Source organism: Capricornis sumatraensis, chromosome 1 (assembly GCF_032405125.1).
Source record: "Capricornis sumatraensis isolate serow.1 chromosome 1, serow.2, whole genome shotgun sequence".
In the NCBI taxonomy this organism is placed as follows: Eukaryota; Metazoa; Chordata; class Mammalia; order Artiodactyla; family Bovidae; genus Capricornis; species Capricornis sumatraensis.
In genome coordinates this window covers 1,644,537-1,657,250 of record NC_091069.1, presented here as the reverse complement: position 1 = coordinate 1,657,250, position 12,714 = coordinate 1,644,537, and the positions used below count along the sequence as shown (strand labels likewise).

Genomic DNA, 12,714 nt, shown 5'->3' with positions numbered 1-12,714 from the left:
GCGGTGTCCGCCCCCTCACTCCAGCTTCCCTGTTAGAAATCAAGCGACAGACGCTGGAGCGCTTGCTCTGGGTCCGAGGGGCCGACCCCGGCCGCCCTGGGTGGCTGCAGGGGAGACGCAGGCTGAGCCTGGACGCCGAGATTTCGCTCTGACACCTCGTGGGGGCTTGGGGGTACTGCAGCCCTGTGCCTCTCGTCCACCTTGACTTTTTCCTTCTCGTTTTTCCTGCTGGTCTAATGAACGCGGATGTGAGCATGGCCAGACTCAGCGCTGATAACCAGGTGCGGCTGCAGATTAGAGGCCCTGGGAGCGTGTCTGCACCTGAGAGACGCCTGGCATGCGGCCTGGGCCGGAGCAGGGACCTCTCGGTTTCGGGGAGGACGTGGCTGGGGTCTGCTTCCGAGGGTGTGTCTGGCCGTCAGGCGCTGGGGCTTTGGGGTGATGCTCCAGGTGGTGTGAGGTGCCGCCCACAGACGGAGCAGGGGGGCACGTGGCCTGAGAGGGCAGCCGGGTCGGACTGTGCGCCAGATGGGCTCTCGCCGTGTTGCTTCCCTGAGCCTGTGGCTTGGGGGCCAGAGTAGGGGCCCTGGCTCTGTGGTGGCCCGAGTCGCGCCTGGCCTTCCCACGCATCCATGCCGCTTCCTCCTCCGCTACAGCTGAATAAGTGAGACAAGCAGGTGAGGAGCCCGTCCTCCCCACCCAGGACCCGGGACAGGTCTGTGTGAGACGGGGCGGCAGCCGTGTCCCCTCACAGAGCATCCTCGGACGGAGCCAGGGGTGGGGCTAGGTTCAGACGTCAGCGAGAGCAGATGTCTCTCTTTGATGTGGGATGGGACGCTGTCCACCGGGGCCACGGATGGCACAGACCACGTCTCCCGTCAGTCTCGGCCTTGCTTCGCGTGTCCGCCTGCCCACCTGGCGTGTTCCCCAAGCTCCACAGCGCTGGGCCCTCGGCTGGCGCCGAGGACCTAAGTGCTCCTGACACATCTAGGGGACGGAGGCACCTGACCTTGAAGCTGGGCCTTTTAGAGCTGAGCTCTCTGGAGTTCGAGGCAGGGTCCAGGAGACGGGGACCAGGGTGGGGCAGGCAGAGAGATCAGCTGCTCTACGGCTTGCTGTTCTTGGAGTGGGAAGGGAAGCCACAGCCCCCCGGCCCTCCCGGGCCCCTTCCCAGGGGGACGGGCTGATTCCAGGAGCTGAGCACTGCCCACCCTCGGGGCCCAGTTCTCTTCCAAGGATCACCCCTTCTCACAGCTGAGCACCCTCCCAATGCCTGGATCTCCTGGTTGTCTGCTCGTTAGCTGTGAAAGAGCACCGGACACAGAGTCAGGACGCTGCGCTGCCCCCGCCAGCAGGGCGACCTCGGGGTCCCCGTGGAGGAGACGAGAGGCTTTACCCTCTTAGGTTTCGTCCGTGGGACGTGCAAACTAAACTGAACAAAGACCTTAAGAGGAGAAAAGATAAATCATCTCATTAATGTTCCTAATTTCACACACACAGAGGGCTTCATAGAGAAGTGAAAACCTGAGTGGTTAGACTTGGGAACTTATATACCATTTTAACAAAAATCAATACGCTGTGGAGAAGTGATTACAAAATACGCAGTGGGAGGGGGCAGAAACTCACAGAAGGTTAGGGTGGTTTCAGGAAGGGCTGCTTATGCAGACTCAGCTGAGTGCCCACTGTCTGTCTCGAGTGATAGGGTTGCCCCCGCTTCCGGTCATCCTGGTTCGGGGTGGGGGGTGCTGGAGAATTCCCACCACCTTCCAAAGGGAAGCGTGTGTCCTGCTGTTAGGCTGACTGGGGGAGGGCAGGGGCCTTCCCCGCATCTCTGAGTTCTCAGCTGAAGTGGCGTGTTTGGGGTGGCATGTTCTGATCACCCTTATCTGCTTGGCCTCACGTGCCCGTCTGCACGTGAGAGCTGCTTGCTGGGGAATCTGGAAGATTCTCGCCCTGCCTGCCCCGATCCTGGGACTCTGCAGCTCTTCTTTTCTCGAAAGTGACGTTACGTATCTGTTCACGCATTTCTGGCTGTGCTGGGTGCTCCTGGCAGTGCAGGCGTCTCCTCTCTGGCTGCGGTAGCTCCTCTGTCGCAGAGCGTGGGCTCTGGGCACGCTGGCTAGATTTAAGCTCAGGTCTGAGGACTGGGCACAGCCCGGGTCCCTGCCACGTGGCCAGGATGCAGCGCCCACTGAGGCCCGTGGGAAGCTCCCCGCTCTGCAAAGGCCGTGGCAAGTGACCACGGCCACCCACAGGGCAGGGCGTTGTACTGTCTCCCGCCAGCTGGGGGCTGGGTGTGGGGCTTGGCCCCCCAGTGCCCCTGTGTGCCCGGGACGTCGTTCATGGAGCCGTCCAACCCGGGACACCTGGTTAGTCACCTGCTCTGCACAGCCGGGTGTCTCTGTGAGGTCCCGGCCACAAGCCGTGGTGATGTGGGCCTTCCTTGGGGGAGGTGGGGCCGTCCTCTCTGTGACCTGCTCGCCCCGCTCCGTGCTGTCATGAGGCATTACTAGCATGGAGCTGGGGCCACCTGAGTCTCCTTGTTCACCCTGGACCCCCTGGAAGCCGGAAGGACCCTTTTTCATATTAAGGAGCATGCGGGGTGGGGGTCCTCCTGAGAGGGGTGAGCTGGAAGCAGAATCCCCCAGTGTCTCCCTCCAGGTCTGTCTGGCCCCCTGGGCTCAGAAGATGTCAGTGAGCGCGTCTGGGACTTCCCGGCCCCCTCCTGCTACAGGGCGTGACCAAGGCCGGTGGTGGGTGGGGGTCCTTGCGGGAGGGGTGCGGCTTCCCCCCAGGCTCCGGCCCCGGCCGCAGGGGTAGCCAGTGTTCAGATCTAGATCGGGAAGGGACCACTGCGAACGCCGCCGGCCTCCCCCAAACTGAGACTGCGCAGGAGCGGACCTGAGCGAGCCACCCCGGTGCTGAGGGTCTGGGGGCTGACGCGGCTCCCCTCCTTTTCCGGGCCTCTCTGAAGCGCGAAGGCAGACGTATCCCAGCGCGAAGACTCGCCTGGTCTCTGGCGCTCCCCGCCCAGCCCCGCTGCCTCTCTTTGTTGTGGGCTGCGGCCAGGCTCCGCAGCGGGACATGAGCCCCTGTCTGCCTGCTGCTGAGTCCCGGGCTCTGGATCAGCGGGGCTGGAGCCGGCAGCCGCTCTCAAAGTGTCTGAGCTCTCTGTTCTCTCTTGTCTGCACCAGCGCGACGCCGGGACGGCCTCGGGAGAGCCCTCTGTTGACCTGGAAGGGCCCTGTGTCTGTAGCTGGTCAGCGTGTGACCTGCCCCGCAGCACCAGTGCTTTACAGCGTCTGCCTGGCCACTCAGGGCACTGATCAAAAGACACACAAAGGCCAGGCGGCTCTTCCTACGTCGCCCTGAGCCTGGTGGCTGGGCCGTGCCCTGTGTCCGCCACAGGCCCTGGACAGAGCAGCCCTGTCCTCAGCTCAAGTCCAGTGGAGGGTGGCGGGGTGGCTGGGATGCAGCCCCCTATTTTGGCTTGGGGGGCAGAGTCTTTGAGACACAGACCCCAGGGCCTGGCAGAGTTTGGCTGACGGCTTTTTCGAGCAGCGGTGAATACAGAGCGTACAGGCGCGGTGTACTGTGGGACTCACATCAGATGTTAAGGTGTCAGGAGGATCCCTTAAAACGGGAGAGTTTTCTCCCACAGGCAAACCTTCTCTCTCTCGCAGGGTTTCCAGACTTTTGTCTGTCTACCAGCATGCTCTTGGGAATTGTTTTCAGTGTAGTTGATAATGTCAGCGCAAGGACGAAGTAGCTTTGGGGCCCCGAGGCTGAATTTTCACCCCCACGGCTTAGAAAGGGCAGGAGGGGGCTCTTAGTGGGTGAGGGGCTGCCCCAGCGTGCTTCCTGGTTTCCAGCACACACACGCACATGTGCGAGCCTGCACGACATGGGCGTGAACACTACGTGGACAGCCTCTCATCCCTGGGGCACACGGATCAACTCAGAAGCAGAAAGCTCAGCGGTGAGCAGCTGTCAGGGTAGAATTTCCAAGAGGAAGTCTGGCTGGCAAAACACATCCTGGGTTTTTCTTTTTTAAGTAAATTTTATCCTCTGGGAATTTTTTTTTTTTTTTTAAATGGCAAGCAAGGACCATTTAGCTGTGCCTACGAGCAATAAAAAGTCGGGGTGGGGGGACTGCAGAGACCCTCTGGCCCGGCAGTTCTGCTTCCCAGCGCCTGCCTGAGAAAGACGGTTAGAACCTCCCCTGGCGGTCCAGTGGCTGGGCTCCACGCCTCCCCTTCCGGGGTCAGGTTCCATCCCTGGGTGGGAATAAGGTCCACGTGCCGGGTGGCTCAGCCGAAAAAAAAAGAGCGAGGAAAGACGCCTGAAGCTTCATCACAGGAGCCTGTGCCCTAGTGAAGACTGGACCCAAACAAGCATCAGAGGAGGACGGATTCACTCAGTGACGAGCCTGTGAGGGCGGGGACCTCCGAGGCCACTGGAAGGAGCGAGGCTGAGCTCGCAAATAGGCCTCCACGTGCAGCAGAGGGAAGGCGCAGACTGCCGGACATGCGTGCAAGCCCGTCTCCTTAAAGGAGAACTGCCCCCCGCCGCTTGGCCTGTGGACTCACAGGCGAGATTCGTATCACGTGTTCGGTGTGTGTGCTTCTGGCCTCCCCGGGCACCTACAGGCTTTTATCCTCGGCTACTCCTGGAGGAACAAGAGGGAGTCTTCACATCCTGCTTCGCAGGCATCCGTGTTCTGCCACATTTCCCAAGGGGAGGGATCGGCCCTGGATTGAAACAACAGCCAAGGAGAAGACGGGCAGGTGGGGGCCTGGCCGGGCCTGGTGTGCCCTTCCCAGCCCATCTGGGGTGGATCCCCGTGCTTGGTCCTCTGGGCCGGGGCTCAGGAGTCGGTTGCATCTGCCCCGGGAGCGCCGCGCTGCAGTTGTGAGCACATGCTGCGTGCCAGGCTCCACCGGCCCCCCCGCCATGGGCCAGTGGCAGTCTCTTTCACTGAGGGGCGTGAGCTGCACTTGTCTGCACGCAAACCTCGCCCACGGCAAGCTGCTTGGGCGTCTGTCTGCCTCCGTGAAAAGCTGAGCGATAAAAACACTTTTTTGACAAGAAGCCGTATTATTCATGTTGCAGGGGTATTTCCAGGTGGCGCTAGCGGTAAAGAACCCATCAGCCAGTGCAGGAGACGTCAGAGACGAGGGTCCAATCCCTGGGTTGGGAAGCTCCCCTGGAGAAGGAAATGGCACCCCACTCCAGTACTCTTGCCTGGCGAATCCCACGGACAGAGGGGCCTGGTGGGCTACATACACCCCACGGGGTTGCAAAGAGTCGGATGCGACTGAAGTGACGAGGCGGGCACGCATCCGCGCTGCATTCCCCTAGGCCTGACCGGGGCCAGAATCGATCAGAGGCTCTGCCGGGGGCTGGGGGTGTCGGGGACCAGCCGGGTGAGCGCTGAGGTGGCGTCTGTGCAGAGGTGGGGCCTCGAAGTGCTCAGGAGGCCTTATGTCCCTGTCCGTCCCCTGGGAACGCCAGCCCCTTGTGTCCGTCCGAATGAGCAGACGCGGCCCGTGTGGCATCTGCTCCACCCCCAGAGCCGAGGGGCCGGGGGATGAGCTGGCCTCTCAGCCGCCAGCACCGGGGCCCTCGGGCTGCCCAGCCCAGGGGGGACACCCGGCAGGGACGCTCCTGGGCCGTGGAAGCCCCGATGCCTCGCCCCTGCCTGCCTCCCACAGGGTGGCCTCTGCCCCTCTGGATCGCAGACCCCAGGCTTTCTGCCTTTCCCCTCGGCTCTGCTGGGGGTCTCCTCAGCCTCAGCCTGCAGTGAAGCCCCCTCCTCTGGGCTCAGGATCCGCCCAGCCCGCGCCCGGGTCCTGCGTTGCCCAGCTTGCAGTGCGCTTCCCTGGGGTCCTGGCTCCGCCCCCTCACGTTGCCCCAGTCCAGCTACCTCCCGGGCCCTGACCCACTCTCCTGCCCTCTGTCCGCAGGGTCCCCCTGGACGCCCAGGCCTTCCTGGCGCTGACGGGCTGCCCGGCCCTCCTGGAACCATGCTCATGCTGCCTGTGAGTGTACCTGTGGGTGGCGCTGGGGTGAGCGGGCTCGGGGCTCAGAGTTGGGGGGGGGTCCCTGGGCTGCTTCCAGGGGGTCGATCCCCTGACCCCAGATGGGCTCTAGCCTACGCCAGCTGTCCTGTGGAGATAGCTCCTGGGAGTGTCCTGCCGGCCTGGCAGGGTGGACGCCAAGGTTGGGGTCTCCACCTCTGACGGCGTCCAGGGCGGGAGCAGAGCCCAGCTCTGCAAGAAGCCGTGTGGCGTCCGCCTCCATCACCGCACACTTGCCCGCTCCCTTGGACCCCTGAGCCACCCCCGCCCTCCTTGAATGTGACCTGCTCCTGACCTTAGGGTTCTGCAGAGGACCTGGGCCGCTTCCCTCTTGAGGAGCCCAGGCTAGGAGGGCGAGTGTGGAGGGCTGGTCTGGACCGACGTCCGTTTCTCCCTGAGCCCGTGTGCCCCTCAGCATGGGCGTTGGCACGGGGCTCTGGGGTCTCAGGAGAGATGCCGTGGGTGCAGGGGGGAATCCCCAGGGCTGGAATTATCGGGCAGAGACAGGGTAGCCCTGTGTGGGAAGTCGGGTGGCATAATAAGCAGGGGCAGGCCCGGGGCTGGAAGCTGCCAGCCCCTGCCCCTGAGGTTTTGTTGTCACCTGAGAGGCCACTGGACACCCTCAGCCCTGGGGTCCAGAGTGGACACCCACGTCCGTGCACCCCCGGTGACCCCAGTCTTACATCTGCAGTTCCGGTTCGGAGGGGGCGGTGACGCGGGCTCCAAAGGACCCATGGTCTCCGCGCAGGAGTCCCAAGCTCAAGCCATCCTGCAGCAGGCCCGGGTGAGTGGTGCTGGGGCGTGGGGGGCGGCTCGGAGCCCAGCCTGCAGGGTTGCTGACTTGGGGTGCTCACCCGGGACTCAGGAGCCCGGGGGGTATCCAGTCATCCCTGTGCATCTGGGGGCCCTGGTGAGCACCAGGAGAAGAGGGGGAGGCTTCTCAGGGGTCCCTCGTCCACACCGAGGGTCCAGGCTCCCAGGTATGGACACAGCCTCTGAGCCTCTCTGGCTTCTGCTGACCCACCTTCTTCAGCCATCTACTGGCTCTGGGACGGACAGGCCCCACGTCCTCCTGGGGGGCCCCTTGTGATGGGGCTGGGCCAAGCCGGAACCTCGGGGTGCGGGGAGCTGGTGGGCTCCAAAGCTCCTCGCTCAGCCTGAGGGTCCCAAGGAGCCTCCTTACCACTCTGCTCTTGGCAAACGAGCTGATGAGTGAATTGTGTTTTAACTGACGAGGCTCCAGATTGCTGATTGCTGTTGACAAGAGCAAATGCCACCCGGCGGGGTGGGCCAGCCTTGCTTGGAGTGCCCGTAATGGGGCGTCGCAAGGAGCCACCGAGGAGTCCCTCGTTTGGCGAGATTTATGTAGCTCTGTCGCTGCAGATAGACGCTAACGATCAGAGCGCGTGGATGATGAATTACAGGGCTGCGAGCTCGGAGTCGTTGCCGTGGAGAAAATGGCCGTGGGCTGCAGCCAGCCGGCAACACAGCCCGCCCCTGCCACTGGGCTTATTGACGGGCCGGCCTGGCCGGCCTTTGAATCTGTGGGTGTGTTGATTGAAGCCAAGTGGGTGACGGGCTCCTGAGATCTGTAACGCAGAATCTTCCAAAATTGAAATGGCGTCCCGCAGGGAGCAGGTGCACGATGGGTGTGGAAGAGGCCCGTTGAGAAAGCAGGCGGGAGTGAGCCTCAGCAGCGGGCAGGCAGTGGGCACCTGGGCCGAGGTGCAGGGGTGCCGCCCGTGGCTGGGGCAGGGGCTTCATTCAGCCCTGAAGGCTCCCCGATGTAACCCCTGGGTGCCGGAAGTGCTTCTCGGGGAATGTGTGATTCAGCTCGTGCACAACACACGCCCAGCCAGCCCCCCAGGGCAGCCGCGTTTCACGCTCCCTGTGAGGGTGCGGGACTGATGGTGGGGCGGGTGGGGAGAAGGAAGGGTCAGCCCAAGGCTCGGGGCACCCCTCCCCAAAGTGGTGAGTGGGCACCTACCCGGCTGCCGCCCTGTTGGTGCTTGTCGCCGGGAGCCCAGAGGGTGGAAGGAGGTGGGTCCAGGGTCCCTGTGACCTCCCCCCACAGAGGCTCCTGTCCTTGGCCTCTCACACCGGCCCCTCCCCACCTGTCCGGACAGGTAAACCAGCTGTTCCTCAGCATGTCCCATTTTGCCTTGCAGCTCGCGTTGAGGGGGCCTGCTGGCCCGATGGGTCTCACTGGGAGACCGGGTCCCATGGTAAGTCATCTTGGGGGTGTGGGGGTGGGTGCCGCTCGCTGGCCCCTGCCCATCAGGCTCCCAGCTCACCGGGTCAGAGCCTCTTGCGGCGGGGGGAGGTGCGCCCTGGGCACCAGAGGCCGGGGCTGCCCTCGGGGCAGGGAAGCCGTTGCACTTATGCAGCTGTGTGGCTGCAGATGGGTGCTAATGATCAGATGCCGCACCACCCTGGGGGCTCCGAGCCTCTTTCTTTTGAGGCTATTTACCATCCAGACCACTGTTTACCGTCCAGACTAGTTCAGCATGAGTCAGACCCTGATTCCCGCCCGACTCCTTGGGCAGCGTGTGCCAGGCACCCCAGGGCCAGGGGAAGGGTCTCCAGGGGGTGTGTGTGGCCCTTGCAGTTGCAAGGAGCCGGGGCATCGAGGCGCACGGGTCCTCTCTCTGTTCCTTGGGAGGGGTGGGCTTGGCCCCTGGCCCTGGGGTGTATTTCGCGCCCTCCTGGCATCTGGCGGTCTTGCCCTGCGGTGGACAAGGATGTCCACACGCGGCCCTGCACTGCGGCTGTGATGGATGGTGGGCAGATCCGTCCTGGAGAGAAGCAAGCGTGTGCTGAGCTCAGGGGTCCCCTGCGCCCCCGTCCAGGGTTTCCCTCCAACCCGGGACGAGATGCAAACCAGGAAAATGACTGCTTGTCTCTCGGGGTGTGTCCAAGGCGGCAGGCGGGCTCTGTCGGGGCTCTGACCAGCGGGGCAGCCCCGGGTCCCTCCCCCCACCCCGTCCTCCTCAGCCACCCCTACAGCCAGTACACCTGTGCCGGGCGCCCCCTAACCGGGCGTGTCTCCCCAGGGCCCTCCTGGGAGCGGAGGTCTGAAGGGCGAGCCAGGAGACATGGGGCCTCAGGTATGTACCCCGGGGCCTTCTTCTCTCCGGGGAGATGGAGCCCTGTCACTGCCTCTGGTCAGGGAAGTGGGGGGAGCTGCCCTCTCTGATGCAAAGCTGGAGGCGGAGCAGCCGTGGGGTCCGGAGCGGGACCGCGTGGGCTGCTTCCCGCCCCGCCCTGGCTCAGGGCCTCGGACCCTGCGCCTGTCCGCGTGGTGCCGCGTGCAGGCCGCTGGGCAGCCAGGGGGATGAGCACAGGGGCCAGGCTTGGCTTTGTCCTCCGAGAAAAGTGGATACGCTACTGACCTTTGCCCTTTGATCCCGGACAGGGTCCGCGGGGTGTGCAGGGCCCGCCTGGCCCGGCAGGAAAGCCTGGGAGAAGGGTGAGTGTGTTTCGGCGGGAGTCGGCGCTGTGTTGGCCGCGGTGCCGCTGCGTCTCGCTGGCCGGGCTCCCCCGCCTTCAGAGGGCACGTCTGCGTCCAGGGCTGGGTGGGTCCCATCCCACGGCAGCGAGCTCCCCTGCCCCTAGCCTCTGTCCGGAGCATCTGAACGCAGTTTAGCGTGTTCTTTTAAATCAGAGCAGAATCGCTTTGCACTGTTGTGTTAGTCGCCGTGCAAAGGTGTGAGTCGGCTGCGAGTACACCCGCAGCCCCTGTCCTGAGTCACGAGCGCACCCACAGCCCCTCCGTCCTGAGTCGCCCTCCCAGCCCCCCGGCACGACCCCTAGGTCATCACAGAGCCCCGAGCTGAGCTCCCTGTTAACCCACAGTTTGAATTAAAGCAGTTTCCCAGGTTGTTTGGGAGCAAGCACGTAGAAGACAAAATAATCAGTGGTCTTTCCTTCTCTGGGGCAGCCTCTTTTCTCCAGAAATGGCTTCAGTTTTGTTGGGGGAAATAGCCGGGTGGCTTCTCAGACCCCCACCGCACTGCCCCCCATCCCGAGCCTCCGAGATTCTCTATCCGGGCTGGCATGTTAGTGGAGGGAACTGCTTGGCCTCCAGGTGACCATCCTGACTGACAGAGGCCGCGTGCCTTTCTCACCCAACGTAAATTAATGAACAGTGTCCATGCCAGCTTGGGAAATCCTAATTAACCCACATCAAACTCTCACTAGCAGATCTTTCCATCAGCTGAATGTTTCTGCTGAGTGAAAGGAATACTCGTTTCTTGTGCTGAGGAACCTCTGCAAGGAGTGTTGACCACCGTCTGCCAGTTCCCGCTCTAGTTGCAAAGCAATCGAGGCAAAAGAGAGTCATTCCCGAGCGGTCCGGGGGCCTCCGTCCCGGGAGTTAATCGTAGTTAGAAGGGGAGTCACAGACGGAACGGCTCTCAAGCACGGCTGCCTCGAGTTGGCCCCTCAGGGCCCCGGGGGCAGCGGGGCGCACGGCCATTTCTGAAAGGGCCACCTTTTAGACTCCTGGCCTCTGCTGGGATTCGGCGGCCCGGGGCAGACACTTAGGTGGTTTATTGTGTTGTGCCTGCTCTGAGGTTCAGGACGGTCAGGCTCGGGAAGACCAGGACTGGTGAACAGCGAGCCGGGACTCCTTGTCTGGGTCCTCTGGGCCAGCCCGCTGCGGGGGCTGTGGGGCCCTCTGTCTGACGTCACAGGGAGCCCCTCCTCAGGGCCCTCCGTGCGCTGGCCGCTGCTTTGTGCTGACACCCTGCCCCGCTCTGTTCCAGGGCCGAGCCGGCAGTGACGGAGCGAGAGGGATGCCCGGGCAGACTGGCCCCAAGGTAGGTGCCGGTCTCCGCCCCCTGGTGCCCGCGCGGTCAGCATCACCCCTGCTGCCGACCTGTGACGAGTATGGTGGTGATGGGGCGCGTGCACTCGTCCGGGGGCAGGAAGGGTCAGTGTGGACCAGGCCCTCCGGCACGTGGACAGGAAGACAGGGCTTGGCGGGTGACTTTCCATGGGTCACTCAAGTCCGAGGGCAGGGAGTCCTCTTGCCCATGTCGGGGAGTCAAGCTCCTCAGGTTGCAGGGAGCGAGTAGGCATTGCACCCGGGGAGCTCGGGTGTGTCTGCGGGCAGACTCTGCCCTGGCCGAGGAGGCTGCAGCCCAGGGCAGCCCATGGCCCCCGGCCGCCATGGTGCGGTGGCTTGTCCCCGAATCTGGGGTGGACCGGCCCCATTCTTGGTACCTTCCTTCTCCCCCTGCAAGAGTTTGTCCAGGGCCATACGAGGAGCCCGCAGTGGGGATGGCAGCTGTTCTCAGGGGTGCTGCCCCTGCCCACTCCAGAGCTGGCGTGGGTCGGCCCCCGGGTGCCCCCTGTGAGTCCTAAGCGAACCTGGAGCCCTTCTGGTCTCAGGGAGCTTTGGTGACAAAAGAGGAGACGCTTCCTGAGTCTGTCCCAGTAGGTTACCATCTTGTTTCAACAGCAAAAAGCATTCCAGGCTGACCTAGCCTTCCCTTGTGTGGTTTGCAGCACACACGAGGCGGGCAGCTGGGCTCCAGGAGGCCCCCTGGGCGGCGGGAGGAGGGCTGGCCAGGGAACCGGGGTGTCCGAGGGCCCAAGGGCGGCGCCCAGCCGTCCACCACACGAGAAGGTGCTCCTCCGGGGTGGGCCCTGGTGTGTCGCGCGACTACGTGTGCACGCACACTCACGGGCGTTGCTGCCCTCAGCGTCTCAGGTCTCCGTGGACAGGTCGCACTGTCCGTGGCCCTGGGATTGAAGCCGTTTGTCTCTGAGTGGCCTTGGTTGGGGTTTGGGGGAAAGAGATGGGAACGTGGACCCCGGGCTGTGGCTGGTGTGCTGGGGGGAGGCCAGTGGGGGCCCCGGGTGTGCAGATGCTGTGTGGACTGCTGCCCGGGGCCCGCAGAGGGGCCGTGGGGCCTGTGCTGAGCTGCCCTCTGTCCTCCCCGCAGGGTGACCGCGGCTTCGATGGCCTGGCGGGGCTGCCAGGGGAGAAAGGCCACCGGGTGAGTGAGTGCTGTCTGGGGGCCACGGGCAGAGGTCCTGTTGGGGGCCCTTCAGGGCAGCCTTAGGCTTCCTGGGGGGCCAGGCCCTCGATCCCAGGGTGGTGGCTAAGTGAGCCTTGTGGGGGTGGGGCCGGATGTGGATGGGACGTCCTGGGGAGGGACACGAGCTCAGCCCACGGAGGGCCCGATTCTCCCCCGCTGCTGACGGCGAAAGGGCCACTGGGGTCCGCCCCTCAAAGGGGCCAGGCAGCAGGAGGCCCCCTCTGCTCAGGGGCCTCCACACCATCAGGAAACCCGACAGCTGCCCTTGCAGGGGCCGACCGGAACTCCCTGCACCACTGAGGGGCGACTCTGGGACGTGGGCTGGCCCCACGTGGCCTCCCCGTGGACAGCCGTCGGGGCGGGGGCTGTGGCCGGGCTCGTCTGACGCGACTCAGGCGTCTGTGGCTGACGCACCCAGCAGCTCCGAGGATGGTTCCTCCCTCACCTGTTTCCTCTGATGCTGTTGATTCTTCTTTGATGTTTTGGCACGTCCTGGACACGCAGGCACATGCGTGTGTGTACGGCACCCACGTGTGCACACACGCACGCCCACACACATGCTGGCTTTGTCACACGGGTTGCCCATC

At 64.0% G+C, this 12,714-nt stretch overlaps 1 protein-coding gene across 2 annotated transcripts in view; it reads left to right on the top strand.

The window, feature by feature from the left end:
* Positions 1–12,714, top strand: part of COL5A1 (collagen type V alpha 1 chain) — a 144,272-nt gene that overhangs the window by 66,704 nt on the left and 64,854 nt on the right. For both annotated transcript variants that reach the window (XM_068981840.1, XM_068981831.1), the window contains exons 12-18: positions 5,967–6,041; positions 6,772–6,864; positions 8,249–8,305; positions 9,134–9,187; positions 9,496–9,549; positions 10,847–10,900; positions 12,032–12,085. In XM_068981840.1, coding sequence (XP_068837941.1) covers positions 5,967–6,041; positions 6,772–6,864; positions 8,249–8,305; positions 9,134–9,187; positions 9,496–9,549; positions 10,847–10,900; positions 12,032–12,085 — 441 coding nt within the window. The remainder of the gene's footprint in view (positions 1–5,966; positions 6,042–6,771; positions 6,865–8,248; positions 8,306–9,133; positions 9,188–9,495; positions 9,550–10,846; positions 10,901–12,031; positions 12,086–12,714) is intronic.